This window comes from Perissodus microlepis, chromosome 15 (assembly GCF_051167445.1).
Source record: "Perissodus microlepis isolate ML-2025 ecotype Zambia chromosome 15, ASM5116744v1, whole genome shotgun sequence".
NCBI lineage: Eukaryota > Metazoa > Chordata > Actinopteri > Cichliformes > Cichlidae > Perissodus > Perissodus microlepis.
This window is the reverse complement of record NC_140475.1, coordinates 20,918,434-20,939,851: the sequence shown is the minus strand read 5'-3', so window position 1 is coordinate 20,939,851 and position 21,418 is coordinate 20,918,434. Positions and strand designations below refer to the sequence as shown.

Genomic DNA, 21,418 nt, shown 5'->3' with positions numbered 1-21,418 from the left:
TCTCTGTCTCTCTCAGTCTCTATTCTTGCTCTCAGAGATGAATACAGCATCAACTTCCTGCTCACTTCCTCATAGTGGCCTCAGTCTGTTTGTCTCCCCTGTGTCCAGAGGAATTAATTTATTTAATTCTGCTTGATAACCTCCCTCTCTCTCTTATTGTAGATATTAAATGACTTTTAAGCATTCTTACTTTAAGATTACATGCAATTTACATGAAAACTTGTCAACCTTTTGAAGGACTGAAGGACAGAAGTTGAAGATATCTTGATCAAAAATAGGAGAGAGGAAGTTAAAGGTGTGAAGGCTGTTAGTAGAGATAAGTGTTTGCAGTACTTTAGCTCTTCTGTGCATATAGTTTATTATTAGAAAACAGAGCTCATGATGATGTTTGTAGACACATGGAAAGAGGTCAAAATTCAAAAAACTCTTTCTACACCAGAAAACCTTGATGTCAACAATAAAACATGGTGATACTACTGCAGTGATCATTACCATTAGCAGCTAAAACAAAGGTGAAATGCATTAGTGCCCTGATATAATGTGGCTCGTTGTTTCTTCTTAGAAGTGAAGGGGAAGTGAGAATGTGGTTACAACAGCAGCAGAGCTCTGGACGTTTAATGATGACCAGATGAGCCTCTGATGAGTAGTTAAAAATTACTTAAACTCTGTGTGTCTGAAACAGTTTACAGTTACATAAAGAAAAGACTCTCATACAGAGGATGTTGCATTCAGAAGGTTGACTGAGAAGTCGAGTTATGATGAAATAAACTGCTTCAGACATGAAGGGTGAGACCAACATAATCAGTTTAACAGATTCTTTGTTGCTCTTTAAATTTATTTTGATGTATTTCATTGGTACTCTTTATCTTTATTTAGTAACCAATGTTGTTTTCAGTTTTATGACTTTACTGTCATCTGTAAGTAGGCTATTTGTCTTTGTTTTGGCTGTATAAGACTGATTTTTTTTTAAAGGTTGATTTTATTGTTTGTTTTCTTGCTCTGTTTCTCTCTGACTCCTCACACACGTGAACCGTAATAGAAACCTTAAACTAGTTTGAGCAGATCTGTTTGTACTGAACTCTTTGCTCTCTTATTGCTGAATTAAAAAAGATAGAAGCAGCTGTTACGTGAGTTCTGCTTTTCAGTTTCAATCCATAGTCACTGTTCTGGCGTGTGCTGGGAGGCGGAGCTTCATGGCTGAGTCCTGGTTGTAATTTTCATATAATGTGCATCCTGTAGAATGCTTGAACAATTAATAAGCTGGTTAAGAGTGAACTTCTTTAAACCAGTCCAGTGAGAGTGATAACAAGAAAGAGCAAATAAAAGCTGATTGAAGGTGAAAAGCAGAGAGAGAAAAAATGCAATTTAAAACTGATTTTAACAGAAACCAATAAAAAAAAGACTTTTATTCAGTCACTGGTTCCTTTTCATTTTCATTTTAAATGTTTCAACGCCAGTTCTGTTTTTTGTTTTTTTGAGTACCAAAATCAGGTGTCACCTTTCTTTATGCATAGACAAAAACTAAAGGTGAGCAGATGGAAGTTTCATACAAATGATTTTTTTTAATGTACAACTACAGGTAACACATTGAGCTACTGTCATGGCCTCTCTCTGTCATGTCCTAACAAATACATTCATAAACCTTTGTTTTTCAGCGCAACAGTGCCACCTACTGGTGCAGAGGCTACAGAAACGTTGGACAGATGAGAAAGGAGAAAGTGCAGCAGGATGCTTATGATGCGTGGTGAAAGAACAATTTTTTACCCCTCAATAGCAAAATGCTGATGGGGTATCGTTGTCAGCCTGCTGGATGTTAAAGCCTCTGTCACATGAGGAGGATACAGAGCCATTTTCCAACTGCTATCAGGCTGATGATTAAACTGTGACCTGATTATTTATCGTTATATCGACAGACGTGTTCATTTTGGTGTTTTGCACATATATAAAACATGGCGTTTTATTGTGTTTCTTTTATTGTGATCAGCTAATTTGGAGTTTTGCAAAACAAATGTTTTTCACCTATTTTTAACGATTGCAAATCCATCAATAAAGCTAAATGTGAATAAGTGGATTCCCATTCATTTCGTATTGCCGTCACGTTTGACCGGGAACACCACAGATGTAACACAGATGATTAAAACACTCAAAATTCAATGAAAGAGGTGATCATCACTTTTATATGTTCAAGTGCATAGTGTGGAGGATGTCATAAGGCATTGAGGCAATCAGATGTAAAACACAATATTTATGAGTGTTTTAAGTTGTAAATCATCAGATTTGACCCGAACACAAAAGGAAGGTTTTAATGACAAATAATGTTTTCTTATAGCCATTTGGTGATGATGATAGTTTGCTGCTTTATAAGGTGCATTATAAGAAAGCCTTTATAAGAAACTGCTTTATAAGAAAGCGCTCCGTAAAGCTAAAACATCTTACTATTCATCCTTGATTGAAGAAAATAAGAACAACCCTAAGTTTCTCTTCAGCACTATGGCCAGGCTGACAAACAGTCAGAGCACTGTTGAGCAACCATTCCTTTAACATTAACTAGTAATGATTGATTGATTCATGAGCTGCTTCACAAATAAAATTTTAACCATTAGAGAAAAAATTACTCATAATCATCTCATAGATGTAATATTATCTACACCTACTTTGAGTACCATTGATATTCATTTAGACTCTTTTTCTCCAATCGATCTTTCTGAGTTAACTTCAGTAATTACTTCCTCCAAACCATCAACGTGTCTTTTAGAGCCCATTCATACAAGACTGCTCAAAGAAGTCCTGCCATTAATTATTGCTTCAATCTTAAATATGATCAAACTATCTCTAATAATCGGCTATGTACCACAGGCCTTCAAGCTGGCAGTTGTTAAACCTTTACTCAAAAAGCCATCTCTAGACCCAGCAGTCTTAGCTAATTATAGGCCAATCTCCAACCTTCCTTTCATATCAAAAATTCTTGAAAGAGTAGTTGTCAAACAGCTAACATCTGCAGAGGAATGGCTTATTTGAAGAGTTTCGGTCAGGTTTCAGAGCTCATCACAGCACAGAAACAGCTTTAGTGAAGGTTACAAATGATCTTCTTATGGCCTCTGACAGTGGACTCATCTCTGTGCTTGTCCTGCTAGACCTCAGTGCAGCTTTCAATACTGTTGACCATAAATTTCTATTAAAACAATTAGAGCATTACAGATACTGCCTTGCAGTGGTTTGTATCACATCTATCTAATAGACTCCAATTTGCAGAGTCCTCTTCACACAGTTCAACAGGGTTCAGTGCTAGGACCAATTCTGTTTACATTACACATGCTTCCGTTAGGCAGCATCATCAGAAGACTGGAGTGTGTCACTGTCTTATGTTAAATTTTATTTCTCTTCTTCTTTCTTCTGTTTAGTTTTCTACAGTTCATTTTCTATCTATTCACTGCAACTGAGCAGTAAACTTTCCTCTTTAACGTTTATGGAGCCTCACTTCTTCAAAGGAATAGAAAAGGTGATAGAGAGAAGTAAGACAAAAGGGACAAGATAGGAGAGAGCACAGTGGAGAGCTAGAAGGGGGGCGCCTGATCTGGCTTCCCACACCTCTACTCTTGATCGGGCTGTACGCTCTACCTCCCCACTGCCTCCCAGAAAAGGGAAGAAGAGCGGAATATTTTTCTTTTCTTTGAAAAGTGACGCTCCTCTTGCTTCGTGAAAGGTTGAGCTTTAAAGGATTTTCTTTTGCACTTAACTTTCTCAGCTAGACAACTGAGGACCTGGTTGTGTCTCCATGTGTATCTGCCCTGAGTAAGGCTTGTCCTACAACCAACCAAGATCTGCTTGAGTGTTGCTGGGACTGTACACAGGGGGCAGGATGGGTCCTTTCCAAAACACAGCTGCAGATTTATTGGGGAAGGCAGCAAATCACATGTCGCTTGGATGATGAAACTTAATCTATTAGACTCCATTCCACAGATTTCACTCAATTAGAGTTTCCTCTTTTCAACACTGGATAACACACAGCTGCAGGAATGTCTTAAAGACATAAAGACTGGAAGTGAAACAAAAAACAAGGAGCACAGGAGTCCAGATCAGTCCATAAACGTAAGAAAACAGTCCAACACAAAACAAGACCATTCATGAGTCCAAGAACACAGGAAAACAGACTAAAACCAAAAACCAAACTAGAGCTCAACCGGAGTCCATAAAAAGTTCAGGGGGTCGACCCGGAGGTCGACAGCACAGGGCAAAAGACAGTTCAGGGGGCCGGCCGTGCGGACAGCAACGGCGGCGACGGGCAAACAGTTCTGGGGGCCGACCATGCACACGGCAACGGCGGCGGTGCAGACAAAACCAATCAGGAGGCCAGCCACTTGGAAGGCAGTGGCGGCCATTAAGCAGGTCCGGAGGCCGGCCGCGAAGCCAGCGGTGGCGACGAACTTTCTCCGGAGGCCGGCCTTGACGGCCATAACGCCCAACTAGAGGCCTGGAAAGCGGCTGGCAGAGGCGAGGGCGGAACAGGACAAGCTGGGTCCAATGACGGTGTGGCAACTGCAGGACCAGACGAGGCAGGGCCAGACGAGGCAGGGCCAGGCGAGGCAGGGCCAGACGAGGCTGAAGCAGACGCTGAAGCTGGACCAGGGAAGGCGAGGCTGAAGCTGGACCAGGCAAAGGCGAAGTCACGGAAGCTGGACCAGGCGAAGGCGAAGACACGGAGGTTGTACCAGGCGTGGACGAAGACACGGAGGCTGGACCGGGCGTGGACAAAGACACGGAGGCTGGACCTGACGGCAGCGGGACGGCTGCGGAATCTGACGGTGGTGATGCTGCAGGCGGTGATGCTGCAGGCGGTGATGAGGCTGAAGCTGCAGGTGTGGATGAGGCTGATGCTGCAGGCGTGGATGAGGCTGACGCTGCAGGCGTGAATGAAGACACTGCTGCGGAACCTGACGGCAGCGTGGCGGCTGCGGAACCTGACAGTGGCGATGCTGCAGGCGATGATGCTGCAGGCGATGATGCTGCAGGCGATGATGCTGCAGGCGACGATGTGGATGCTGCAGGCGACGATGTGGATGCAGCAGGCGGTGATGTTGCGGATGCAGCAGGCAGTGATGTGGATGCAGCAGGCAGTGATGTGGATGCAGCAGGCGGTGATGTGGATGCAGCAGGCGGTGAGGCTGCAGGCGGTGATGTGAATGCTGCAGGTGACGGTGTAGAAGTCGCAGGGGATGATTCAGCAGGTGACGGCTGAACAGACTTGCCCGGACCGTCAGCTGACATGAGGATGTGCTGGCTGGGTCCTCCAGGACCCCCAGCAGACGAGGCGTGGTGCTGAGTGGGCTCCTCGGACCCACCAGCTAACTTGGCTTGAAGCTGGACGGGCTCCTCGGGCCCTCCAGCGGAATTGGCTTGAGGCTGGACGGGCAACTCGGGCCCTCCAGCAGACGTGGCACCCCATTCTTTATATACAAGAACAGATTATTTTATAATATTTGGGAAAGACAAAAATAAAATAAACACTTGTGAAATTGGGGCAATAGATTTAAGTGACTACACACCTGTGTACCTGTCTGTTGATTTAACCTGCAACCAAAGAAATAGGATGTTGCTCATAAAATATTTCCTATTGTTTTTCTGGATGCTGCATCAATGTTTGAATCACAGAGTAACTTCCTTTTTGTTCCTTTTAAAGTAATGTCATATGATTCAATGTTGGGTGTAATACAGTGTAGCAGGTTTATTTTTGTAAGAAAACCAAATATCCCCTTATTTTTTGTTTATTATTACAGAGTAACTTCCTTTTTGTTCCTTTTAAAGTCATCTTTTCTTTGATGTCTTCACAAAAAACTTTGAGTGAACTACTTAGCCTCAGTTAATACATCATGTAACTCCGTAGTTACTGAAGAAATCTTTAAAACATATAACTGACTGTATATTTATCAGTCAGTTATATCGTTAAGCTTCAGGATTGGCCTGGAAATGAAGAAGACTTCATTGTTATTGTAATCTAGTGACATTTACCTGTATATTAAGTGACACACTGCACGGTATATTGTTATTAAACTTTTTTTTGTTTAAATTTGGTCCATTACATTTTTAACAATACAAAAAATGAGCGGAGTATATCACTGTATCTATGATGATATATAACTTCCTGTTTGTGATATTCAAAAAACATCTTTGACAGCAAAAACACTCAATTTCAGCTTTCAGACACTTTAAAAACATAAAAAGAAAAGAATACGAGTGACGATAACATGTCTGATTGTGCACGCTTAGTTTTAAAGATTAGTGTGAACCAAAATGCTCAAGTTGTAGATGCTGTTCAAGGGCTCTGATGCTAACAGGCTAACTTTCTTATTGTGCCGAGCTGACTGGCTTTCCACCTTCTTTGTAAGTACAGTTTGAACTTTTTCAGTGAATGCTAAACACTTCCTCTTCACATTCATGTCTGTGCTGAGCTGATGATGTTGATCAGTGGAGTCTGACAGAAGCAGAAAAGTCTCCAATGTTTTCATAGTTCATAGAGTCTGGATCTTCTTGTCGTCCTGTTGCTGTTTTGAACTGTCTGCAGCTGTAACAACCAACATCCTGATCTGTGACCTTCTTTATAACCAGAGAACAGTCTGCAGAAAGACTCAGTCTGTCTGATTTAGGTTTGTCTTCTTTAGTCTGTCCAAGTTGAAAGGTTGATACTGAGCTGTTTGATTCACTAAAGATCAGGTAGTACTGTTACAGTTATGCTGACCTTCTATCATGTTATAAAGAAATATATGAATATGAGTGTTATGTTTATAATGTGAAGTGTATTATAAATACAACACAAGTTTAATTTTCACCTTGAGTTTCCAAGAGTCAGCTAAAGTCAAAAAGTTAATCATGACTGTCTCAGTCTCTGTTCTTGCTCTCAGAGATGAACACAGCATCAACTTCCTGCTCACTTCCTCATAGTGACATCACTCCTTTTTTCTCCTCTTGCTAAATTAATTCAGTTCATAGTGTTTAAGCAGCCATATCTCCCTCTCTCTCTCTTAATGTAGATATTAAATGACTAAAAACTTTTTAAAACATTTACATTTAATATCTTCTGTAATTAATTTATTTTGCAGACTTTCCTGTCTATTTTAAAGGACTGCAGAACAGTGTAAAATGTTTGATCAACAACAGAAAAGAGAAGTTAAATGTGTGAAGACTGTTAGATGAGGTAAGTGTTTACTTTAATGCAGCTCTTCTGTACATTTGGTTCATTATTAGAAAACAGTGTTCATGGTGATGTTTGTCTGCACACATGAAAAGAGGTCAAGATTTAAACTTATTACACATCAGATTTTGAGTCGTGATGTTCGCAATGATGACACTGCAGCAGTGACCACTGTTAGCAACTAGATGAGATGTGTTAGTGGTCTGAGTCCTGATTGTTCCTCTTTACACCTCTGAAGTCATTTTTTTCTGATAAGTGAAGAGGAAGTGTTTAGCATTCACTGAAAAAGTTCAAACTGTACTTACCAAGAAGGTGGAAAGCCAGTCAGCTCGGCACAATAGGAAAGTTAGCCTGTTAGCATCAGAGCCCTTGAACAGCATCTACAACTTGAGCATTTTGGTTCACACTAATCTTTAAAACTAAGCGTGCACAATCAGACATGTTATCGTCACTCGTATTCTTTTCTTTTTATGTTTTTAAAGTGTCTGAAAGCTGAAATTGAGTGTTTTTGCTGTCAAAGATGTTTTTTGAATATCACAAACAGGAAGTTATATATCATCATAGATACAGTGATATACTCCGCTCATTTTTTGTATTGTTAAAAATGTAATGGACCAAATTTAAACAAAAAAAAGTTTAATAACAATATACCGTGCAGTGTGTCACTTAATATACAGGTAAATGTCACTAGATTACAATAACAATGAAGTCTTCTTCATTTCCAGGCCAATCCTGAAGCTTAACGATATAACTGACTGATAAATATACAGTCAGTTATATGTTTTAAAGATTTCTTCAGTAACTACGGAGTTACATGATGTATTAACTGAGGCTAAGTAGTTCACTCAAAGTTTTTTGTGAAGACATCAAAGAAAAGATGAATTTTTAGATATATTAATGTGCTTAAGCTAGCAACACTTATGGTAAATGGCCTGTATTTGTATAGCGCTTTACTAGACCCTAAGGACCCCAAAGCGCTTTACACATCCAGTCATCCACCCATTCACACACTGGTGATGATAAGCTATATTGTAGCCACAGCCACCCTGTGGCGCACTGACAGAGGCGAGGCTGCCAGACACTGGTGCCACCGGGCCCTCTGACCACCACCAGTAGGCAACGGGTGAAGTGTCTTGCCCAAGGACACAACGACCGAGACTGTTCAAGCCGGGGCTCGAACCGGCAACCTTCTGATTAGGCGACCTCCCAACTCTTGAGCCACGATCGCCCCTTATGATGTACTTATTAGCTGTTCAAGCATTCTGCAGGATGCAGATTACATGAAAATTACAACCAGGACTCAGCCTTGAAGTTCCGCCTCCCAGCACACACCAGAACAGTGACTATGGGTTGAAAATGAACAGCAGAGCTCACATAACATCTGCTTCTATCTTTTTAAATTCAGCAAAAAGAGAGCAAAGAGATCAGTACAAACAGATCTGCTCAAACTAGTTTAAGGTTTAATACTGAAGATGAAAGAACAGGAAGTCAAACTGGAGAGAATAATTGAGACTGGCTTGTAGTCTATTATGGTTCAGGTGTGTGAGGAGTCAGAGAGAAATAGAGCAAGAAAACAAACAAATCAATCTCTCTCTCTCTCTCTCTCTCTCTTAAAGAAATCAGTCTTATACAGCCAAAACAAAGACAAATAGGTACAGATAACATAAAAGTTATGAACTTGAAAACAACATTGGTTATTGTGTCACAAATAAATATAACGAGTAAAACAATCAAATACATCAAAATAAATTTAAAGAGCAACAAAGCTGGCCTCCCCCTTCATGTCTTAAGCATTTTACGTTGTCATAACTGAACTTCTCAGTCAACCTTCTGAATGCAACATCCTCAGTATAAGAGTCTTTTCTTTATGTAACTGGATAAACTGTTTCAGACAAACAGAGTTTAAGTTATTTTTAAAAAGCTAACTAACTGCACATGAAAAAGATTTTTGATTCTTAATATGTGATAAAAGCAAAATGTAAATATTTTAAACATCAGTGGATTCATTTCTGTGATCAGTTGATGTTGAAGTTGTTGGTCAGTGGAGTCTGACAGAAGCAGAAGAGTCTCCAGTGTTTTCATAGTTCACTGTACCTTCATCTTCATCATTAGACACCTGTGGAAAAACAACACAACATACTTTAGATTATCTGTCATATTCATACATTAAGATACTTTTTTCTGATATTTTCCATTTTTGTTACATTTTTGAGATTTCTAAAGATAATGCAGCAGGTTCAAAAATGGTACATGTTTGGTATGGTTGGAATGGTTATATTTGGAAAATCAAACATTGCCCCCCCACCCCCCCACCCCTTTTTTTTTTTTTGTTATTGTGACCTGTTATATACCTCATTATGTCAGTAGATGGAGCACTACAAGCCCTTCAGCTCATAAATAAATGTGAATGAATATAGGCTAAATTATCTGAATTCATTTACATTATTTTTTTGGTTTGGAAAGAATGCTTTATATAACTTTATTTACTGTTGTTAGCGAAATGTATTATTTATTTATTTTTTTAGAGTAATTGGGATTAATTTGATTTGTACTGTGTACATGAGTGAATGAGGGAATTGTAGCTCAGAAATAAAAGAGCTCCGGCCTGAGAAAGACACTATCTTCGGTGTCCTCTCTGTTAATCCACAGTTTCTATATGAATGGCTTTGCAGTGCTCCTTAGTCTGTGTATCGCTTCCTGTTGGTCCAGATTTCCCCTGGGTCTGGCACCAGTAACAGTAACAAAAATTAGAGTATATTGAGTGTTCAGACTCACAGTGTTTTCTTCAGTCTGTGTTTTGTTTCCTGAATTGACAAAAAAAATGTTTACACCAAACAGTAAAACTCAAAGCTTTTTATGTATAAAGTTTCATCTGTGAATGTTCTCACCTTTAGTTTTTGTCCACATGTTGACTGTAACAGCAGATATTAAGAGTGCTGCTAAAGCCACAGACACAATGATGCATCTCAGCAAATACAGACAATCTAAAAATAATAAAAATATTTTGGCTTCAACTTTTTGTTCAGTGCAAAAATCAAAAGATTTCAAATGTGACAAAAACAGTCAGTTTTCTAACATGTAGTGATGATGTTTGAGTGTTCTTTTTTAGACTGTGGAGTTTCTACAGTATTTATTCTTATAAGTTAAAAGTAATATTGAATTTTCCCACAAAGATTCAACTGTCAGTCTGACATTCAGAGAGAAATTCAGTCACTACCTGCTGCTGGATTATTTGATGTCTCTTCTAACGGTGTTGATGTTGTGGGTTTTCTTATCGATGATTTTTTTGTGGTGAACTTCACTGTTGTTGATTTTGTTGTTGCCGACTCTTCACACAAAGAAATACAATAACAACATTAAAGACAGTGACAGTAAGAAAAGACTTTAAAGTAAGTGAACAACAACAGAGAGGAAACAGTGGTGAGATGTTTAACAGTCTAACAAGTCTCATTTTTGATGATGCCTCATGTCTGAGGATATGTTCTCTTTGTCTTCATACAGACACTCAACTGTGAGTCTACAGTGTTCATATGTCAACACAGAGCTGTTCAAGATGCTTTATCATTGTTCTCATGTACACACACTGGTGAAGATGGAGATATTGTAAGAGAAAAGCAACAATAGAAAAATGAACTTCATCACTGTGATCATAATTATTGTGGTGTTTCAGTTTGTTGTTCTAACAGGACAGTTAAAATGTAAATACTCACTGTTAATAACAGACAGATCAATCGTAAAGTCTGGACCTTCTTGCTGTGCTGTTGGTGTTTTGAACTGTCTGCAGGTGTAACGACCAACATCCTGATCTGTGACCTTCTTTATAACCAGAGAACAGTCTGCAGAAACACTCAGTCTGTCTGATTCAGGTTTGGCTTCTTTATTCTGCCCAAACTCAAAGAGTGCTGAACTGCTTGTATCACTGAAGATCCAGGTAGTACTGCTACAGTTATGCTGACATTGTATCAGATTTTTACAAGGCAGAGTAACATCATGTCCACATCCAGCTGTGACAGTTTGATCAGTTTGATGTTGCTCAGTTGTTCCTGTTGAGAAAAAGAGAGAGAAATGTGAAACATCAAATATGTTATGAATATGAGTGTTATGTTTATAATGTGAAGTTTATTTTAAATACAACACAAGTTTAAAATTTAACTTTCGTTCCCAAGAGTCAGCTAAAGTCAAAAAGTTCATCATGACTGTCTCAGTTAAAGGAAGAATAAAGAAGTAACACTTGTCTCCCCTGTGTCCAGCTGAATTAATTTATTTAATGCAGCTCAATAACCTCCCTCTCTCTCTTATATTATTTTTACTTCTAGATTTCATGTGAATTGCAGACTCACTTTTTCTCTTCTCACTTGTAGTTTTTAGGGACTGTACAGAAGTTGAAGATATCTTGATCAAAAACAGGAGAGAGGAAGTTAAAGGTGTGAAGGCTGTTAGTAGAGATAAGTGTTTGCAGTACTTTAGCTCTTCTGTGCATATGGTTTATTATTAGAAAACAGTGTTCATGATGATGTTTGTAGACACATGGAAAGAGGTCAAAATTCAAAAAACTCTTTCTGCAACAGAAAACCTTGATGTCAACAATAAAACATGGTGATACTACTGCAGTGACCATTAGCATTAGCAGCTAGAACAAAGGTGAAATGCATTAGTGCCCTGATACAATGTGGCTCGTTGTTTCTTCTTAGAAGTGAAGGGGAAGTGAGAATGTGGTTACAACAGCAGCAGAGCTCTGGACGTTTAATGAGGACCAGATGAGCCTCTGACAGATAAATAGGTAACACATCAATGAGTCTGAGATTGAACCGCCTTTGGGTTTCACCTGGTCACTGAAGACCACACAGCTGGTCAAGAAGGCTCAGCAGCGGCTGTATTTCCTGAGGAGGCTGAGGAAATTTGGTATGTTGGCCAAGATCCTCAGCAGGTTCTTGGTCGACAGCAGGCTCTTGAAGAGCACAGTGACCAGCTGCATCGCTGCATGTTACGGCAGCACTACTGCTATGGAGCGCAAACGCCTGCAGAGAGTGATAACAACTGTGGAGAAGATCATCATGACTCCATTGCCCTCTGCAGAGCATCTACCATCGCAGAGTACAGAGGAGAGTTGCCTCCATCCTCTAAGACTCCACACCCCCCCAACACGGACTGTTCACACTTCTGCCCTCGGAGCGGAGGTTCAGAAGTGTGAAATCCAGAACATCCAGACTCAACAACTCCTTCTTCCCCACTGCCATCAGAACAGCTGATCTATTTTTGACAGTGATGATCATTTTTTTTTGCACATCAGGTCATCCTACATATTAAGCCAGCATATAAAGCTATAGCTCTTTTGCACACATCTCTGTTTCAAATCTTCATATTTTGTCTCCCTTTCTGTCTTCGTTTATTTATTTGTACTATTTGTATTTATGTTCTATTTCTATTGTATATATTAATCAGCATCTGTGGGTGGACAGCAAAGAAAGAATTTCATTGCACAGAGAAATGCCTTTTTCTCTTGTGACACATGAGAATAAACACTTTGAATATTGAATCTTGAATTAATGGTTAAGTGTCTGTTACTGTTTGAGGGGTCGGTCTGTTTGGCACAAATGACAGTAAGCAAAGTAAAAGTAATATATTCCCTAGCATACCCCTCTACCTATTTTAATCACACTGGGAGAACTAAAATTAACTTCATAAGGAAGATGAATACTGGATAAAACGTTTTGATTCACAAGATCGAACCATGAGTTAAATATATGATGGAAGTTGTATAACATGTCCGTTTCATTGAAAGACCATCAAGATAAACAGCCAGTGCAATGGGACCTTCTGAGCACCAGGGCGGTGTCCCGACTTCCTCGCCATACGCCTCTGGGCTTCAATGACCTCCACCTCCTCCTAATATTGGAGGCAGCGTGGAACTCCGCCGCTGTACAATCAAATCAGTGTAATTTCCCTCTCTGCTGATAGGGGGCGGTGTGGCCCTCCGTGCTTGCACAGTGACATGGCGGTCTGACGTAAGGAAAGCGGAAAGCTCCCTGACTCGGTGTAAACAACTGTGAAAATGTTTGTAGTTTGCCCTCCTTGAAAAAATTAACGGCATGATTTTTATGACGGCTGTGTCCCGGTAAGCTCCGGTGACTTTACATGTCGTGGTTTCTGGTGGTTGAGGTTGGGATTCGATCCCGGGTGGCTGGACTCTAGCTTCCCGTGTTCTGAACGAGGTGTTTCAGCCTCCGCCACCGAGGAGGAAACCGTAACACTACACATGGTGAGTTTTTAAACGTGCTACGATCCGGTTAGAGGCCGATTTTTAAGTATATTATAATATATTATGATACACTTGACTGCTACTATATCCAGTTAGCATTAGCAATGTGTTAGCTCAATAGCATGGCTAACTAAGACAATGTGACTCGTTTTAAAAACTAGTGACATATGTGTATCTCTTAAATAACTTGATGTTTTATATTTTTATATTGAAAATATATGCCGAATTGACGTGTGGCCTTAAATATTAAATGCCTTAAGTATCGGTGTGTATATTTTACGTCTTCACTGTGAGTAGGGAAGAGAGAGTCAAACTGTCACATTATTGAATGAGGTTTGGTGTGTAGGTTGTAGACAGCGGCTTATCGACTTGATATCGGTAGAAAACACCGGCTCCCTGACTCCATTTTTGCACTGTAATTATTTTAGTGTCGTTAGAAGTCTATAAGGTTGTTTAAAACACTGAAAAGCCATATCTGTTAGTGACTTTCATTCGTCCATTGTACAACTCCAAACTGCAGGAAGAAACAGCTATTTTGATTAAATATTGCAGTAGTGGACAGTCATTTTATACCTTAAGTTATAAATTATTTCTTTTTCTGTCTGTGCAGCTGCAAAGCTACACTGAGAAAGAACTGGGTCTACACATGAGGAGGCACCTAAAAGAAGAAGGAGAACCACAGAATCAGAAACCCAGAGCATATGGAGCCCACTGAATCTGCACAAGGTTTGTCAAACTTGAGATTTAACATGTTCTAAATGGTCTAATCCAGGGGTGTCATCTGGCCTATTTTAAGATTACAGAGGATGAGAAAATAATATTTCAGGATTTTTTTAAACTTTATTTTTAAGAGCTATTCACACCTTGTTCTTCTATTATTAGTATTCATTTCTGTCTAGCACAGCAGCACTGCTGGAACTTGATTTCATGTTATGCATGTTCAGCTAACAGATGGAATCCAGCACTACCAAACCAGAAATGTTGACCAGGCAATGACTTCCCAGTCACATTAACCCCATTTTACATCATTCAGTGGAATGATAATGTCACATTTCTTGCAGGGCAAGAGAAGCCATTGGAGGAGGGTGCGGATTTAATACTCAGCTCAAAAGGACGACAACGGAAGAAAAATCCCAAATATCTGGATTATGAAACTGATGACAAAACGAATGAACACCTTTCACCCAAAACACCTGGAAAGAGCTCAGGAAGGAGAAGAGCAGCTTCTCAGAAGACTCCGACAAAGAGTAGAAAATCCAAGGCTGCCGCACAGGACACTCCAGATGGAGAAAATGAAAAAACAGATAAAACACCTACAGAGTGTGATGGACAAACTACAGCAGAAGTGGCTGATGAACCACTGAGAGGCAAGAAAACTCAGTCAAAAAGGACTCCTGCTAAGAAAACCCCTGCAAAAAAATGTAGCAATGCCAATGTAGACCTTATAGATGGAGAGGGTGTTGTTAACGATACGGTGCAGCAGGAGAATGGGACGCCAAAGCCACGGAGGAAGTATGTAAAGAAGCAGTATGTACAACAAGTGAAGCCAGTTATTAAAGAAAAGGATGCAGAGGAACCTGAGGAGGAGACTGGACAAGGTGGCCGCCGGCGGAGAGGAGCTGCCAAAGCGTAAGATACACCTACAGTACTGAGCTGTAGCATAGGTTAAATGACGTTAAACACCGTCACCTTTTTTTTTTTTTTTTTTTTGTTAAATTATTTTTACATCAGACATCATCAGTTGAAACACAGGAAGTCTGAACTGTGACTCCAGACTTTGGTGATAGTTACTTTCACTATTAGTTTTGTGATAATTACACCCTAACAATCGGACTTTCATTTTTTTCTTACATGTACACTTATCCCCACATTAATTACATGCATCTATGTAGCTATATAAAAGCATACATTGCTAATTGTAAAATGATAAATTTTCTGTCTTTAAAACATTTTTAAAGCCATTTTTTCATATAAATGGTAATATAGGCATTCAAAATAATGTAACCTCAATCTTCCAGGGCGTTGAAGTACCTCCACAATTTGGCAAAAGACTTATTTGGGCAAACTGATGAGCCAGGAAGCGAAGATACTGGATCAGAACAGAAAACTCCCAAAGCAAGCAAAGGTACAGTGAAAGTCTCGCCGTCTCTCTTCCCCAGTGCACCAATCACAGCTAAGCATTATCTCAGACAGTTTCTGCATTTCGTTGCCTTGTACTTGTGACATGTGCAATGACAATAAAGTTGAATTCTATTCTATTCATCTTTTTACCTATTTCTTACAGAGTTAAGTGAGGTTGCTACCACTCTAATTCTACGTTCACACTGCAGGCGAAAGCGCATCAAATCCGACTTTTTTGACCCTATGCGACCCTATGACAGTGTGAACGACACAAATCCGTTATTTTCAAATCCGATCTGGGTCACTTTTGTATGTGGTACTGAATCCGATACATATCTGATGTTTTAGAAAGCAACTGCTGTGTGAATGGTCATGTCGCATTAAATCCGTCTTTTACGTCACTGACACAAGACAGACGCCAATTATCTGCGCCGGAGAAGCGCCCGAGAAGACATCGTGAACGCTTCCTGGCCGTCCAGTGTAGATGTTAGTGAAACTGTTGGGAAAACAACGTGAACATTTTATTTACTGAATAATCTGCAGATTCTGACAGAAATCTGCAACTATCCTTTGAAGCACCGCTCCTCTCTGAAACAGCAATAAGGATAACTATTAGGCTATATGTAAATAACAAAATAACTTAAAGCAAAATTGGGGAAGGTAAAGTCTGAAACAAGTCTTTATATTAAGGGCCATCAGTCAAGCAGTACCGTTTGGTCTGGGTCTAAACAGAGCATGTTGTGTGTGACGTCTTCTTTTGCGCATGCGGGCCGCTTTGTGGGTTCACACTAGAGCACGTTTGCTGTCACATTTTATTTGTAGTGTGAACAAGCAGACCAAAAAATCAGATTTGATCAAAAATTTCGGAATTGAGCATTAAGACCTGCAGTGTGAACGTAGTCTAAGACCTAAGACCTGTAGACGTGTCTCCTGTCTGAAAATGGGCCGCACTTCAAACGGCAGGTGTTGACTAACTGGCGTAGATGTAGCTATATTAATGAACTTGTCTGAACTTGTTTAGACTGTTGTGTCAACATTACATTTCATGTCAGTTGTTAGTTGTGTTTTGCTATCTCACAAGTTACATGCAGTGTAAAATTTCATATAGCAGTGCAGAAAAATTCCTTCTTCTGCAAATATCAGTAAAGATCTCTGTGCATCATCACTTAAATCCCTCGTTCTATTCCTGCAGTGGGTAAAGGCAAAAAGAGGAAACATCCTGACAGTGATGCAGCAGAAGACGAAGACTTTGTGCCAGATAATGACGAAGAGGAGGATGCAGAGGAGATGGAAGATGATGACGAAGAACCAGCATATGACTCAGACCTCGACTTCAATTGTGGCAAACGTGGAAAAAATCCACCACTTTATTACGTCAACAATAACAACGTCAGTGGTTTTCTCATTTTAGCTTGATGGCACAGTTACTGGTTATGACCTCATGCAGTGCACTAGAGTACATTACTTCAATACGGTATCTCCATATCAGTCTAATACAGAAAGATGAATCTGCTTGATGATGGTAATTAAAAGTTAAACTGTTGTGATTTGTCAATACCAACCTGGGCTTATAAATAGGAGTCATTATAATGAGCAGTTTATATCAAACATAAATCATCAGATTTCTGATTTCTGCGTTTTTCTGAGACTAAACCAAAGTGCAAACCATTATTGATTAAAATGACCAGAACATTTTAATTTCTCAGTTTAATGCAGCCACATAGAAAAGAAGGAAGAACATGTGCATAATGAGTTCATCCTGTCTCCTTCTGTCCTGCAGACATGCTCGTTCGCCAAAGCCCAAAATGGACTTAACACCCCCATCATGAAAACTGCTTTGGAGAGCGCAAAGACCACCAAGAAATTGTAAGTTGCAGTCAGTTAACAGTAATGATTTGTTTTTGTGAAGTACCAGTGAACATTGTCCTTTTGCTGTTAGTTCATACATCAGTTTTTGTGATGACATAAACAATGAGTCTTGAAGTGCAAACGACACTGGAATATTTGAACATTCAAACCCTTTATTTTGAAAGCTTCTTAAAGTCAAATTTTGGGTTATCTCAAAATATCAGCTTACAAAACTTCACTTTTTTTGGTTGATTTGTTGAGGTTTTTTTAGCATTTTGAATAAGTAAGTCTCAGACTGACTAACTGCTTGTTTGTTTGTTTTATTTAACCATGTGTTTGTTGATGTTTGTGCTTGCAGTCGGGAAGAGCACTACAGCAGCTGGGTGTTTCCAGAGTGGGTGCCCTCCACCAGGGATTGGGTTCCTGTCCCACAAAGGTAGTTTCTGTTGCTTTGTTCGTTTAATACAGTTGAATCCAGTTTTAATTGAATAACTCATTAAGTTTTATTTGGATATACCTTTTTATTTTCTGTGTTAGAACGACCGTACCCAACACTCTTTACCAAGTAACTTTGAATGTTTTTTTTTATTTTATTCAGTGAAATTTTAACACAAAAGTCATACCAGAAAGTCTTAACTGCAATTGTGTTTATCTGACTGTTTCATTAGATGCTTAGTTATTTAGTTTGTGTTGGGACATCTGTCCACTTTTTTTGACTGAAGGTGGGCAGGAGCCTCTGGCAGTGGCAGAGACAGGCTGCACCCTGGACAGGTCACCAGTCAATCACAGGGCCAGACAGACATGCACACCTAGGATCAATTTAAGATGACCTGTTAACCAGAGTGTCACCTGTCTTTAGTCACATTACTGAATCAATCAGCTGTCACATGTTCATACAATGAGATATGCTGTATATCACAGGTGTCGAACTCCAGGCCTCAAGGGCCAGTGTCCTGCAGGTTTTAGATGTTTCCTTGATCCAACACAGCTGATTTGAATGGCTAAATTACCTCCTCAACATGTCCTGAGGTTCTCCAGAGGCCTGGTAATGAACTGATCACTTGATTCAGGTGTGTTGACCCAGGGTGAGATCTAAAACCTGCAGGACACCGGCCCTCGAGGCCTGGAGTTCGACACCCCTGCTGTATATGCTTTCAAGTAACCCAATGAGGCTCAGACTATTTTATACTCTTGGCAGGGTCAACACAGAGAGACTCAAAGTCACATTTAAAATTTCCTATATCTTTGAATTGTGGGCAGAGACTGGTGTGAACACAAAGGCCCCAAACTGTGGATTTGAACCCAGGACCTTCCAGCTGTGAGGCAACAGTGCTAACTACCACACCACCATCCTGCCCTCATAGTTGCATTATATCCATTCATTAGTTCAAATACGGCTTTTAAACTACATAGGAACAATAGTAAGGAGTCATCCAAATCTGATACTTTATCCTAATTAACCCTTAATCGACTGGGATTCAAACAGGCCTAATGGACTTCTTTTGTAATTTTGGCTGTAAAATGACAAAATAATTCTCATCTTTCAGGAACAATTTTAATTTTCTCACTAGCCTATAATGCGTGAAAAGTAAGGTCATGTGAGTAAAAGTGGTAACATTTAGGCGGAGCTGATTTTTTTATACACTGATTTCCCCCCAAAAGCTTGTCATCGTTTCTTTCTGAAGCAATTTGAATTTTGTCTCAAGCAATATTGCTAAGAGAATTCTGGTCATTTAAAAAGCGCTTGATAAATAAAGGGTTAAACAATAAAAAAACAAAGGAACTGCCAGGAGGGGTTGCTGAGATGATGTCTGAAAAGTGTGGCTCCAAGAAGAAGCCAGTCTAGTGAATAAAGAAGAGCCATCGCAGGACTATGTACCTGCGCTGATCTGGTGGCTTCATAAAGGGAGCTGGACAAGGGACGTGTTATTCTGGCTGATATGCACATAAGTTATTAAAAGTCTGTGTGTTCTGCTTTCATTTAGTGATTTGGAGAAATATCTGCCTCAGACGCTTCGCTCAGCTGCTTTCAAAGTGTCCAGAGAAGGACTCAACAAGGAGGAAGCACCTCTGCAAAGACTCAAAAGGTGACAGTGATCATGGTGTAGTTACCCCTGGTTGATGATTTCCCTCAGATATGTCAAGAACAGTTCTATTGAGACATAACTGCTGCTAATACATTTCCAAAGAAAACCTCTTTTTTGTATTTGTTTGTTAGTAAAATTCATACCTATAAAAATATGTAATTGTGATCATTTGCAGTTTGTTCTACACGGTGCAGATTTTTTGGTGGCTTTTGTAGGCGAGGGGGAATAAAGCATTTGGTGTCTTTTTTTGTTTTCATTTTTTTCTGTTAACTGGCAGGTTCGAATCTATTCCCCCTCACCCAGAACGCTGGGACATGATGCTGTATGCAGGTGGACCAGTGTGGGCTCTGGAGTGGTGTCCAACACCTGATGGTGCTCCTGCTACCCAGTACATCGCTCTGTCCTGTCATCAACGCATGGATGATTTTCACTACGTCAACAAAACTTCCACAGGAACTGGACTCATTCAGCTGTGGGATGTGGGCAAACTGAAGTATGGCAACAGGTACAAATGAAATGTGCAGAGTGGGAAATCATCAAAATTATAAAAGTCTGTCAGTCTCTTGACTGATTGACTGGTTTGAACTACTTCCAGAAAAAGTCCAACATCACTCTGTAAACAAACTGTTCACATCATAGATGGTAGTGAGATGTTTCCAGAACTTATAAGAAATTTGTCTTTGAAACTTCAGCCTTTTTATATTATGTTCTCTTTTCTTTCACCTCTGTCCAAACAGACCAGACTCCAAGCCAGTTGTGGTCTATAGTTTGGCCCAGGATAAGGGCTTCGTCTGGCATCTGAAGTGGTGTCCTGCTGGCGGCTGGGAGCTTCCCACCTGTGCCAGAAAGGTAAGATGTTTTCCTATGAAGTGTCTTAGCTTTTAGCTGATATTGAAATGATGAAATCTTATAACATTCTAACGTGTTATCAATCCCTCACACTGAAGGCTCCATTCTTACCCAGACTGGGTCTTCTGGCAGTGGCCACCTCCACCGGGGTGGTTACCATTTACAGCATACCCCACCCTGATGCTCTGCACTCCAACATCACTCAGCCAAACTCTGGTAAGACTGATCATAAGACTGTGATTTCCCCTACACAATTTTTTTGCAGCATTTATAACTGCTCCATCTAAAGTATTTTACTTGTAAAAATGAAGCGTGTCCTGTGTTCAGCAGAGGGCACTGTTGGCTTTCTAAAGTCTGAAGTCAGCATGTTGGGTGTCTATTTTCTCCTGTATCCTATGAGGACATAGGGACGCACTGAAGCAGTGCATTACTGGTGGTTTATAGATCAGCGCATCACTATAAAAACACTGGATGTCTTTATACCTATTTATTTAGGAATTAGCTTAGCTCATTTTCTTTCTTCGCATGCCAAATCAGAAGGTTTGGCATGTAAACGCTGTCTTTGGAGGCACCATGCAGCCCTTGGATTGTTTGTGATCACAGTAAAGCTCTAAGGCCTGTACTGTGAAACAGAATTTGGGGCTCAGGATTAAACCTGAAGTTGAAGTTTCCTCTCTGAGTTTTCAGTTTGATAAAGGTGACTCCCCATGGTATCTTGTCCTGTAGACCTGACCTGCTCCTGATAACAGGTGAACATATAAACCCACCACCTGCTGGCTAGTTTATTTGGATAATATTGGCGCAATTGTTTCATGATATCACAGGATTTTCGAGTGAGTCTGGACCCTTTTCCTGAGAAACTTGTTCCTTTTGGCTGAAAGCAGTTTCAAAGCATCTAATTTTTCTGTATGTCTTTATAAACTCAAATAGTCATATAAAAACAGTCATTAAAGAACCAAATTCTTGTAGCTCATTCTAGATCTAATATAAGATTTCCAAGTAACCCTACAGGTTTAAGTTTTGTGTTTACACTTTTTCCTGTAGTTGCTCCTTAGACCGTTAAATGCC

General features: G+C 40.0%; 1 protein-coding gene across 1 annotated transcript in view; it reads left to right on the top strand.

Annotated features, from left to right (window-relative positions):
- The first annotated feature begins 13,158 nt into the window (after window positions 1-13,158).
- The window catches only part of gtf3c2 (general transcription factor IIIC, polypeptide 2, beta), a 28,028-nt gene continuing 19,768 nt past the window's right edge, over window positions 13,159-21,418 (top strand). The window contains exons 1-11 of the mRNA XM_084952715.1: window positions 13,159-13,445; window positions 14,056-14,171; window positions 14,507-15,074; window positions 15,464-15,570; window positions 16,759-16,955; window positions 17,347-17,432; window positions 17,773-17,850; window positions 19,400-19,501; window positions 19,779-20,006; window positions 20,239-20,350; window positions 20,449-20,566. Coding sequence (XP_084808841.1) covers window positions 14,147-14,171; window positions 14,507-15,074; window positions 15,464-15,570; window positions 16,759-16,955; window positions 17,347-17,432; window positions 17,773-17,850; window positions 19,400-19,501; window positions 19,779-20,006; window positions 20,239-20,350; window positions 20,449-20,566 — 1,621 coding nt within the window. The 5' untranslated portion in view covers window positions 13,159-13,445; window positions 14,056-14,146. The remainder of the gene's footprint in view (window positions 13,446-14,055; window positions 14,172-14,506; window positions 15,075-15,463; window positions 15,571-16,758; window positions 16,956-17,346; window positions 17,433-17,772; window positions 17,851-19,399; window positions 19,502-19,778; window positions 20,007-20,238; window positions 20,351-20,448; window positions 20,567-21,418) is intronic.